The following is a 12,201-nucleotide window of genomic DNA, read 5'->3' on the forward strand; positions in this document are numbered from 1 at the left end:
TTTGCAATTTTTTTTTTGCACTGGTCAGGGGGTACTTGGCTGAAAAAAATATTTCCAAAGGGGTATATTACTGAAAAAAGTTTGAGAGCCACTGGCCTAGATGGACTGCTGCTGTTGACTTCACTCAGTGGTCGCACCATCACACTCAAGCAGAGGGAATCGAATCACCGTCAAAATGTTCTCCAGTGCCAATATAAAGATGAGTGTACAAAAATACATCTGGATATTTTACCTCTCAGCAGTATCACATTATCCAGTCTTTTCCCCATGTGTGTTGTCATAAAATGACAAAATGAAACCCCCTCAACTTAATTTTCAATTTTTGCTGTACTGCCAAAAATGACAAATACACTTAACAATCCACTTAGGAAACTAGCAGCCTCATACATTATTCATTCATACTTTAGGCAATTTATTGAATGCTTTCATCCACAGTATGTATGCACTCATAGTACTGTAAGTGCATACATTATTAGTATGAGTGGACCCACTGAGAATCAAAACCATAACCCTGGCAGTGTTAGCGTCATGTGACACGCACCCTGAACTGCACAGGATGACAGCTGTTCAATGCATTCACCTATTCTACTCATGACACACAATAAAAGACCTTATCGTGTATGTACTTGCACGCACACACGGTCCAGGCTCATTGTTCACATCCGAATAAGCTCATTCTGTGCACGCTCATGCACAACCAAGAATCAGATGCATAATTTCGCAGAATATTCTGAGTAGCAGAAGTTGAAACACAGCTTGTACAGACAAAAACTACTATAATTTGCATTCCCATTAATCAGAGTGTGATCTTATCCCTGCTATTGCCAAAAAAATCTGATGCTTATAAGCACCAGCACTCAGAAAACATGAATTAATATTAGCTGCAATGTGCTGACATTCATTATTGGTATCAAAATCTAATTCTTCAGAAAGCCTCCTGTGTTGACTTTAGGTGGAGTAATGATCCAGTCTGGAGCAATGTGTGTGTTAAACAATTAACAGACCAATATCATCGATGCAAAGTGCGAATATATCATTTCTTAAAATAATGTTACACCTTTACTTTGAAATTCCCATCCATGTCATGTCTGTGTGATCATTTCCATCCTGACTTCAAACTGTGAGTGCCAGGCAGGTAAAGCAGCAGCCAAAAAAAAAAAAAAAAAAAAAGGAGGAAATTTACTCTCCTCTTAGAAATAAATCAATAAATCAGCAGTTTGGAAATATTGCGGATTTCAGAAACAAAGACGGATCAACAGACACATCACATGGCATCTGCAGACAAAGCGTGGCAGACAAGCTTCATGGCCATAAAGAGTTGACTCCAGCTAACCAGGTTAGATTCTCATGCATCCTTATTCGTCCTTACTGATGGGATTTCGCTCAGTGAACAACAGTTTTGCCTGAACACTGAAAAATGGACGAGAAGATCTTTGCAGCTTCAAGCCTCCAGTTCTCTACAACTTTTATGTAAGAGACTACATGACCAGAAAGTCTGAGGTGATTAGATTCTCATCAGATCAATCAGCTTAATCACATAAAAATACAGGTGCAAATGTCATAGAAATTATGTAAATAAATGGGGTGTTTGTTTTTACACTGTATGACCACACTGAAGTGTTTTTTTCTCAAATCCAATACGCCACAACATCATTTCATAGAAACATCATGAGAATTATAGGAAAGAACTGCTACCATGGAAACAGAAAAATACCAAAGAAATAAATTAAGGTATTTACATTATGTATATATATTTTATTTCTTTGTGAAAGTTAGTTTTTTCCTTAGTTTTAGAGGTTGGGCAAACACTTAAACAGCTATAGCAATGTTTTCAAGTCTCAGATTACCATGGTGGTGAAGAAATTCCTCTTTCACCAACTGTTTTTTTATCCCTGCCATTTGAAATGCCAAACCTGACTTTACTCCTTCATCCGCACAGTCCTCTGTGTAAAGTGGTGGCACTGACTGCAGTTGAGATGAGCAAAGCTACATCAAACGGCGTCTTTTCCTCTGTTGTTGTCTGTGCTATGCCAGCTGTCTAACACGGCTTCATCCTCCATTTCATAACACGCAAGAAAGTTCACACGACTCGACAACTGCGACTTGACACCACTTAAGTGACCTCAACCCATGGTTCCTCAAAAACGTAGACATGAAGAGATGTTTGTGCCTGCGTGAAAACGTACGTGAGAAAGCGCCTCAAGTCTCGACAACTGAAAGATGATGGACAAAACATACTGATGCCAGATGAAAATGTCATCACATCAAGGCCATGAGATGTACCTGCACCCAATTAACCCCTGTATACAGTGTACCATATGTGTTTTTCAATTTAGACGCTGGTGGACAAAAGCCTCTTGACTGGGAAGAGAGCAGCCGACGTTATGATGTGTGAGAGCTTGAAGAGGCTATTACAGATCATCCATCCTATCAGCCGTGGTGCCCATGCCGAGCTGCATGACATTTGGTTTATGTTCGATGCCAAAAATAAACCTCCGGCGTGATTCAGAGGGTTGTCTCAGTGTAAATCCATTAAGAGACTTTTAAGTTCCCTCATTATCTAATGTGCAAATCAAGCAGCAGACGGACCTGTCGTAGTCGCCGTTGCAGAGAGCCCGGACGGGGATCTTGAAGGCCTGCCACACCGGGTTCAACGTGTTCTTCACCACCTCGGTCTTGTGACAGATGGTAAACCTGAGATAGAGAGAGAGAGAGAGAGAGAGAGGAGGGCATTTGTGGTCACTGTTCAACAAGAGAGGCTGAGCTTAAATTCTCAGACAGTGCTGTTTCTACAAATTTGCCGACAAACTGAGCCAGAAGCAATAATGCCGCCATCCAGCCCTTTTTACACATCCTACAACCTGAGAGACAGTGGGTAAAATGCAGCCAAATAACAAATAATAACAATGAAATAACCATTTACGTTTTATAAATCAGCATACACCATTCCTGATGGACATGCCCTTATTTCACATGTTGTGACGGGTGCGTTCACATGAGTGCCAGTGGGTCAGCAGGGGCCAGAAATTTGTCTGTCAATACGCCTGATAGGTGGCCTGTGGGCTGGACCAGGTTCACTAGTCTATGATTTACCTATTTCCTAGTATTAATTTTTTTTTTTTTTTTTTTTTACTGTTCATATATTGGCATTATTACAACTTTTACTGCCATTATCCGAATTGTTTCTTTAAAATTGATCTCTTTTATCATCATTATTAATGTTATCCTTATTGATTAGTCCCAAAGCGTTGGCAGCGGGCCTATGTGCTCAGCTGTAGTTCATGCCAATAAAGCTAATTGAATGGTAGAGAGAGGGTGGGGGTGGAGAAAAAGAAAAAAAAAAAAAAAAAGAGGATGTGAGAGAAAAAGATGAAAGGTGGAAACGGGGAGGTGATGAGAGGAGGCGGAGAGGTAGGCTAAGGAGGTGCATTTGATTTAAAAAAGAAAAACGGATGTGGGTCAAAATTCAAGTGAGAGGCAAGAGAGAGAGAAAGAGAGAGAAGGAAAAAAAAACATTTACATCCATCCAACACACTCCAGCCTCACCTTGTAATAGCTAATAGCAAAGGTGGATAACTGTTGCCCTGACTCTCTCTCTCTCTCTCTCTCTCACTCTCTCATACACATACACACACACACACACACACACACACACACACACAGAAACACACACTAGAAAGAGGTAATTTCATTAGAATAGATTAGGTGGACTTGATATCTGCTGCCTTCTGAGCACAAGGTCCCTTATCTGAACTGTCACACACTGCAGCATGTGAAGTCCACAGGGTTGGATCAAACACACACACACACACACACACACACACACACACACACACACACACACTCACACACATACATACATGTACACCTACATCATACACCTACATACTATTTACTGAATAAACACACACATACCTGCACAACCTTCGCACATGTAAACACACACCCACATGCTTGCATTTGAAGATGTAGCCACACACGCATCAACACACACCGCGGCTTTTAACCTACGGCAAGTCAAGGAAACCAATCTCCTGTAAACGCGGTGAGGGATTGAACCAAAGGATGAAAGGGAGGGGCAAAAGATGGAGGAGCAAGGCGCAGGGCAGGAGGGACGGAAACTCACGTGCCGTCCTCGTTGCTCCTGTAGAAGACCAGGAAGGGGTCGGACTTGCCGAAGAAATCCTTTTTGTCCAGCTTGTTCCCGCAGAACTGCATCATCACTGATTCCTAATGAACAGATAAAACAGTACATCAATTCATAAGCACTGCTCATCTTTTTAGTCTATCCAGTCTGTTTCTTCCTCTAATTACAACCTAGAACAAATATTTACACAGTGGATTCTCTTACACTGTTAGATATCATCATTCTCTTGATGCAAAAATCCAAGAGTTAGTGTTATTATTTCTTCTGATTCTGTAATTTTTCATTATGGCGTCCTCACTTGCCCCTCAACGAGCCCGCCTACTTTCATTCGTGTCAGTGATTTCCTACGTTTCCCAGAATGGCTTTTCGTCAACCTCCAGAGAGCAGGTGTGAAATTGCTGCTTTTCAAAAGTGGGCATACAGGCATATAAATTCACAACCAGCTTCTTAATTCTGGAGGATGATCACGGCCGCCTCTTTTCTTCAAAACACTATCGGTCCTGAGGCCGGACTGCGTTCTGGTCTATTGAGGCTGCTGTCAAGAGAAAGTGGTATCTGCCTCGTCCATGATGGATTTGTGCCTGTATGAATATCAATGTGCTGAGTCCTGAAAGAAGCCCTTGTTGCCATATGTTTAGATGCCTGAAAAACTCTCCAAAGCCTAATGGTACCGAGTGTTTCAGGTGGATTTTTTTTTTTTATCTTTGAGACTGAAACAAAGCACAAAAGGGCCTTGCACTCTCATAGTCCTAAATCAAAACAGAGGTCAGAACTGAAGTTGTTCCCAGTTTTTGTGCTCAGAAATGGGCCCAAAGTGCCAATGGCTGGAAAGCTTTCAACTCTCCACTATAAATCCCCTGCTTGTTGGCAATGAAACCCACAGACCAAAAAGACTTCACAGAAAGTGCATCCATGCTTGCCGGCCTCTGACACTCACCCTGCAGTTGCTCAGCTCCTCAGCTTTCACAATGATGGTCCCACATTTCTTCCCTGGAATACCCCTGCAGGCGAAAAAACACAAAGGTAACAGGTTGAGTAATCACAATAGCACCGAGTGGCCATGACACCATTGCTAGCTCAGCGAGTGCTTCCTCTGATCTCGTCTCCAGTTCCCAGCAGAGCCTCCTATCCCATCTCTGCTGCTAGGTGTCGGTCACGTTGGCAAACAGTCGAGGAAACAGGAACAGAGATTTCCATTGTTTGCTGAGGTTTGAAAGCAGCATGCTCGATCTCTCGCAAGCGTTCAGCAACAGAGACGAGATCGGTGCGCTGGTTTCACGATGCTTTGAGTTGAACTCATCTCAAATTAAAGATAAAACACTGCACTCAGTACGACTTCACCGTAATCTGACCAATCAAAGCTGTCAGAATAAAACAAGGTGGGTCACACACAGGGCCACAAACAAACAAACAAAGTTGTGCTTCCACTTTTTTTTTATTTATTTTTATTTTTTTCTGCAACCTCGCCAGTTTCCAGCAACAACTAGAGTGGCAGGTCAAGTTCAGGATTATGTGCCGTTTGTTACCTAGCAACCAAATGGAGGAATGCCCAAGATGCACTGAAATTGGCTGTTCAAGTGCAGCTGTACGATTTTCCGCTGACATTTTGAAAATTGCACTGTGATCAACGCCTTAAGGTGGCAGTCAACTTGGACAAACGTGGACAAAGTTGTGAGGAATCCAGCCGGAGTTTGGACACGCCGCCACATATACATCTGTGGTGCCCTGTGCTGACCACGAGAGATGCAAACACAGACATGAGCAGGTGAAATACAAGGCAACACAGCCAGTCAGGTGACATTTTATCTGGCTTGATTATATTTTGTCAGTTTTTTGTTTTATCTGAAATTTTGTGAGACACTTTGTAACAGCTGTTTCAAAAAGTGCTACATAAATAAAGTTATTGTTATAATTAGTGTTATAATAATTTTTAACTTTGGAAATCTATATACAGAGGCTGAAACCAATGGAAAAAAATTAAATGATATTTTTTCCACAAACATTTTCTTCTATTTGCGCAAAAAATTCTGTTTCCTCGGGAAGTGCATGGCCAGTTTTATCTGTACTGCTGTCAATAAAGATGCATATCAGCCTCTCACCTAAAAAAAAAGGCATTTAAGACTTAAGGCTTCATGTAGGAAGCTTTTGAGTAATCAACACGATATTTTGGGCCCACTAGAAAAGCTGGAGTTGTTTTGTTGTGGGCTTTGTGTAAAGGCTCACTAATGCTCAGTATTAAATACGGATACGGACAAAGTCTTCTGCCTGTTCTCTGCATTAATTTCCTCCATATTTATGCATGTTTTTAGAAAACTTAAGGATCCAGGCTATTGACGTCCATAGACTTCAAGTCTTTATGCTAAGCTAACACAAAATGCTATCCTTAGGAATTGAACAACTGCACATACAGAGGTGAAAACAGTATTGAACATCTTGTTTCAGTGTGGGGAAGTCGGAAAAAAGGGTATTTTGCCCAAAATGTTGGAGTATTGCTTTTCGACTGTGTGTAGGTATGGCATAAAGCAAAAGTTTTAATGTGTTGCACGCAGCTGCAGGTGGGTGTTTTTACAGCCAGGCGATTCTTCATTTTTGCATCTTTTCAGAAATCCCCACTTGATCACCGCTGACACGCACCCCTTTCCTCTCTCAGTTAAGCCAGGTTTCTGTCCTAAATAAGCCCTCTCCCTACTAGATGACAGCAAAAAAAAAAAAAAAAAAAAAAAAAAAAAAAAAGGGGGTGGCGAAAGCTTGCTGGAAATTTTAGCACTTGTGAACACAGCTCTGTTCAGACTTTGTTTACAGACAAACCTCATGGAAAGCTTTACCTATTCAAAGGGCGTTAAAGCCACATCCATGGTACAGAGAGGGCACTGTTGTGAATGAGTGTGTGTGTGTGTGTGTGTGTGTGTGTGTGTGTGGTGTGTGTGTGTGTGTGTTTGGGGCGTGGATGTGTGGCTGAGTGAGTGTGTATAAGTAGACCTTTGTGACACTAGTAAGACTAGGGGAGATTTGAGTGTATAACCATCATGGTGTGTTTTTGGTGTGTTTGTGTGTAAGTGGACCTTTACAGTGGTGGTAAAGGTGTGTGTGTGTGTTTGTGTGTGTGTGTGTGTGTGTGTGTGTGTGTGCTTGTACCTGATGAACCTGGGTCTCTAAATCTGTGGAAAGTTTCCGCTAGACCGTTGGAAAATGGACCAGCACGGACAGGTTTCTGACATTCACCACTTCTCCTTTCACCCGTCCAACACGCACATGCAAGTGCACAAACACACACACTCGCACAAACCATCAACAAAACACACCCATCTATCTAGCCCCATCTGACGTGGCATATTACTAGCGTCAGAACAACAACGGGAAGAGTTTGAACGAAGCAATCCACGCATGGGAAGAGCAAAAGTGGCGTGTGAGAGGTGGTGTAATCTGACAAAGCGGGCAGCCGCCTGATGAGCGTCGCTCTGAGAAGCCTACCTGGCAGAAATTGACTCAGGCAGTAATTTAGGCAGCCCGGAATTGGGGTCGAGGACCTCGGTGTGAACGTAATTCAAGTCCCCTTTTACTCCGACACAAGGCACTGGGGGAAGAGTGCTTTTGAAATGGCAGACTTATCAAAATGAAATAGATCCTGGAGCCGATGCTTTGTGCCGAGGCTTTGCACTGAAGAGCTTCTTCTTCTTTTTTCTTTTTCTTTTGACTTGTAAAAGCAATACCCTTTCCCCAGAAAACTGAAGATGGGGGAAAAAAAATGTAAAAAAAAAAAAAAAAAAAAAAAAAAAAAAAATGCATAAAGGGCCACAGGGGTTGGGAGACTTTTTCTAGTCTTTTCTTCTCTTCTCTCTCTTATTTCCGTCATTCCAGAGGAGACAGAGGTGAAATAAGATTTTTTTTTTAATGTGCCTTCGTGATAATGAGAAGGAGACAGACAAAGACACCGAGAGACAAAAAACAACAAAGAGAATCAGGCCTCATATTCACCTACATTCATAGAACAGAGAAAATCCATCACAGATATTAAAACCTTTGACTTCGATGTGTGAAAAGGCAGAACATCTAGTCCCTGTTCTCTCTTCTGATTTCTTACATGCTACAGGAATGGGATTTTATTATTCGTGAAACTCTAAAAACAGAAAACCATTTCAGCCTGACACTATCCTGATAGCTTACTTCCAAATCGGCTACAGTGCAGCGCAACCAGCAGGATTCAGGTAAGACTTCACCGCGGGGTAGAAACCCTACTGCTCTCAGGACGGCTTAAGCTCTCTCTGATTGGTAATTATTACCTCAGGAATGTTATCCCACGAGCACACAGGCTGGTGATTTTCTCCAACTACCCCAGCAGACATTCCAGCTCAAATTACCTTCTGTATTTTAAGTTAACTCAGACATCCTGACATTCTCAGGTCATTTAAAACCCTGTGCAGATGACCGTCTGCTGTTTCATGCAATTATCTCTGACTTGTCCACCTCAGGCATCGCTATCACAAGAGACATATAACCAGTGGTGGTGTAGAGAGGCGTCAATTTTTGCAATAATATGCACCAGTTGAATAAGAATTGAATAATGTGGGCCTTGCTCGAGTAATATGGGCCTTGCTGTCATGCTGCTGTGCTAGAAAATGACTTTTTCTTATTGTCTGTCTCTCAAATGTCTTCTGGCCCCAGCCTGCTTCTGTTCTTTCAACCCTTTTGCTCCATTGCCTTAACTCTAACTCTTAGAGTCTAGCTGATTTATAGTCCTATAAGCCAACTGCTCTTGGGAAGCAGAATGTTTCATTGGTCCCGAGTTAAGTTATCCTTTATTGATCCCCTTGGGGAAATTTGTCCTCTGCATTTGACCCATCCTGAGATCCATCCTCCAGTTTCTAAGCCAGTGACAGGAGAATGAACCTAACATATATGTTTTTGGTACTTCTGATTATTTTCTTTGTACTGTAACCGACCCCTGCTGCCTTTCTGCCCTGAAGGAACCCCCTCTTTCCAGTAAGTGTAAAAACCAGCAAGCATCCATGTTTTCTATTGTAACATCTTGGGCCACAAACTCTGCAGCAACAACATATTTTACTGTGCTGCTACAATCACTTCTCGATATTTGTTTATTAGACACAGGCAATGTACAATAAATATATAAAGGTAGAGGATAGAGGTAGCTATAAACTAATTTTCATCGGAGGCCCCTGGGCAGAAAGGGAGCATAAATGAGCTCAACCCAGGTGCCAAGCTTACAGATCAAAAAAGATTACAAACACAATATTATAAGCACTTTAAATTAGTTTGCATATGCAACAGACGCCAAAGACACCAAACTGCGCTCAGTGCATGTTACAGAGGCAGAAAATTAATTGAATTTCTGTGCCCAGGCTTTCATTGGTGTGCATACACCAGACTCTCTGACCCCTGTAAGCCCGAGACACAGGTGTAGGCAATCAGGTAGGATTGCATACCTAAGGATGTAAGTGCAAACTGCTATGTGATTCAAAGTTACTGCAAAAGCATGCAAAAATACATAAGAAGGCATTTATACACCTGGCCCATACAAAGAAGAAATGTATTTCTCTCTCATTATTAGTCTACATTTACATGCATTTGCTTCCTTACGTACTGGGGACAATATTACAGTAAAAGACTAGACACATCAGGTTTTTAGACCGATCATATATCATTCTTTATTTATTTATTTTTTTACATATATATATACAGTAGGACATTGTTTGCAGCCAAAAAAAGAAGAGGCTTTTTAAGACCCTTCATAAATCATCTTTCAATTTTTGTAAGCAATCAGGTATGCAATTATATACCTGACTGCCTACACCTGCGTCTTGAGGCTTAAAAAGGTCAGGAAGTCAGAGGGAAAAGTCTGTCAGTTTGTTTTCTGCCTCAGTAAAAATGTACTGAGCGCAACTTGGCCTTTTTGTCATTCTGTTTGTGACAGTACCTTTTTTGGATTTCTTTTGAGCACATCTTTACAGTTTCATTTATACAACAAGAGCAGTAACTGAGTGCTTCATATGTGATTAAGCCTATCAAAGATAACTTTTTTAACAGATAAATGCTGCAACATTGGCGTATCAATGTAGATTAGATGATAACATGTGCTCAGGCTCACGGGCACATGTGAAGACTCCCCACAATCAACTATGTGACCGAGTGAAAACAAATTTCAGGCAACTTGGGGCTTGTCTGCATCTCATGGACAAATGTCAAAAAATAGGCAAGATGACCGTGTGAAATGCAGGTGTGAATGTGCATTATGTAACAGCAAAACACAATACTACTGGGAAAAAAGGGAGCAGTTTTGTGCAAGTGTCCCAACTGGGATAAAAGAAGAAATGTCAAACCACACCAAGGTTTTTTATCTGCTGCTCCATAACAAAGTTTTTTTTTCCCTCCCAAACAATCTCCAAAACAACAAAGACACATAATTGCTGCATCCTAGAGGGATAAAATTGATATTTTCACTCTTTGCAACTGTTGCATCTGTTTTTAAAGGACAAAAAAACATTTCACTCATTTTAATTAACAGGTCAAGAGTTTTCCACCATCCAGTCTTCAGTGAGGATTTCTCTTGCTTTTTCGCTTTCACTCTTCCTCCCACTCTCTCCCATCAAGTCAACTTGTGTTACGCTGACATGTTGCTGCCATCATGGCTGCCAGAAAAGAAGCAAACACAGCTTCTGATGTGCCGCTGGAAGCGCTTGTTAAAACTCGATATGTCTCCTTTTCTTTCTTATTCTGTCCCTCTCATCTTGTAATACGAAGAAAGAAATAGTTGAAGGCGAGCGCGCGCACACACACATACACACATCACACACAAATGCCATGAATCTGTGTCGCTATGACAACTCCATCGGGGCTGGGATCCCCGTGGCGGGATATCGAATGCGATTCCTCTGCTCGTTATTTCCTCAAATACTTTCTTGTTCCCCCGTTTTTCAGGGAGCGGCAGAATTATGCAGCCATTATTCTGACCAGTAGGTCTGCCTTAAAACGATTCGTGGGTGGCGACAGACAGAAACACATGGGCACACGATGAATAATGTATCTCACAGTTAGACGCACCTGTGCACAGGAGCCGACTCAAAGACGGATCCTGGTAATATCGTTGCGGCACAAACTCCTTCTCTTGTGCTGCAGAAGTATTGCTTTCTAATGTAATCTACTGTATGCAATTTGTATGTCTGCAATGTCTCTGGCAAATCAATTATTTGTGCAATCAATTATTTTGTTCCTGTCTTGGAACAGCATGAAAATAGTATGATCGATGACACAATATTGCACTGCGAAGAAACTGAAATGCACCGATTGTACCTCTCAACTGCAGTCACTGGGTGCTTTATTTTATTTGTGCTGATGTCACACGCTTACCCGATTTCCTTTTATTTGTCATTCTTATGCCCTTCATAAAAACAAAATAGTTCATGATTCACCAGTTTCACTAAACAGCATTACTTTCTAAACATCTCTGCACATTAGAGAGACAAAGCATAATTTTATATGTGAAAAAGGTCAGAAAATCAAGTTAATCTCATCCCGCTGGCAGATTTATTACCTCATTTTAGGAAAAAAAAATAAATGAATAAGATTTTGACACACAACATGAGACTAACTGGCTTGTTAAGATGGAGTTTTTTTTTTGTTTTTTTTTGGAGAATGACTTCAAGCTGTGATATTTCTGTGCGAGTGTTTATTGTAATGTCACTGAATGGTTTTGATGAGTGCAAAACAAAAACAAAAAAAAAAGAGCATCACAAAACTGCTTGCGATCTGAGCACTTGATGCAAACGGTTGTGAACGAGGCCCGCACTTCCTCTGACAAGCAGGTAAATTGCTTCCCTCTTCTGAGTTGATTCATGACAAAAACACTCCAAGGTTAAGAAGTGCTTCAGGAGTATCTCTTACTCCCCCCCCCTCGCCTCACTGTGCATATGTGTGTGTGTGTGTGTGTGTGTGAGGAAACACTGTGAATCCTCTAATCAAGACACACGGATTTGCAATCAAGTGTCTGGAGAGAGATGGGTAATTAAGTCTGGGCACTTCTGGGCTGCAGTGTGACACAA

The 12,201-nt window shown here is 41.5% G+C and overlaps 1 protein-coding gene across 2 annotated transcripts in view; it reads right to left on the bottom strand.

Annotated features, from left to right (window-relative positions):
- The window catches only part of LOC115355299 (copine-8), a 110,052-nt gene that overhangs the window by 39,527 nt on the left and 58,324 nt on the right, over positions 1–12,201 (bottom strand). For both annotated transcript variants that reach the window (XM_030046046.1, XM_030046044.1), the window contains exons 7-9: positions 5,085–5,148; positions 4,127–4,230; positions 2,590–2,694 (exon numbers count right to left, since the gene is read on the bottom strand). In XM_030046046.1, coding sequence (XP_029901906.1) covers positions 2,590–2,694; positions 4,127–4,230; positions 5,085–5,148 — 273 coding nt within the window. The remainder of the gene's footprint in view (positions 1–2,589; positions 2,695–4,126; positions 4,231–5,084; positions 5,149–12,201) is intronic.

This window comes from Myripristis murdjan, chromosome 23 (genome assembly GCF_902150065.1).
Source record: "Myripristis murdjan chromosome 23, fMyrMur1.1, whole genome shotgun sequence".
In the NCBI taxonomy this organism is placed as follows: Eukaryota; Metazoa; Chordata; class Actinopteri; order Holocentriformes; family Holocentridae; genus Myripristis; species Myripristis murdjan.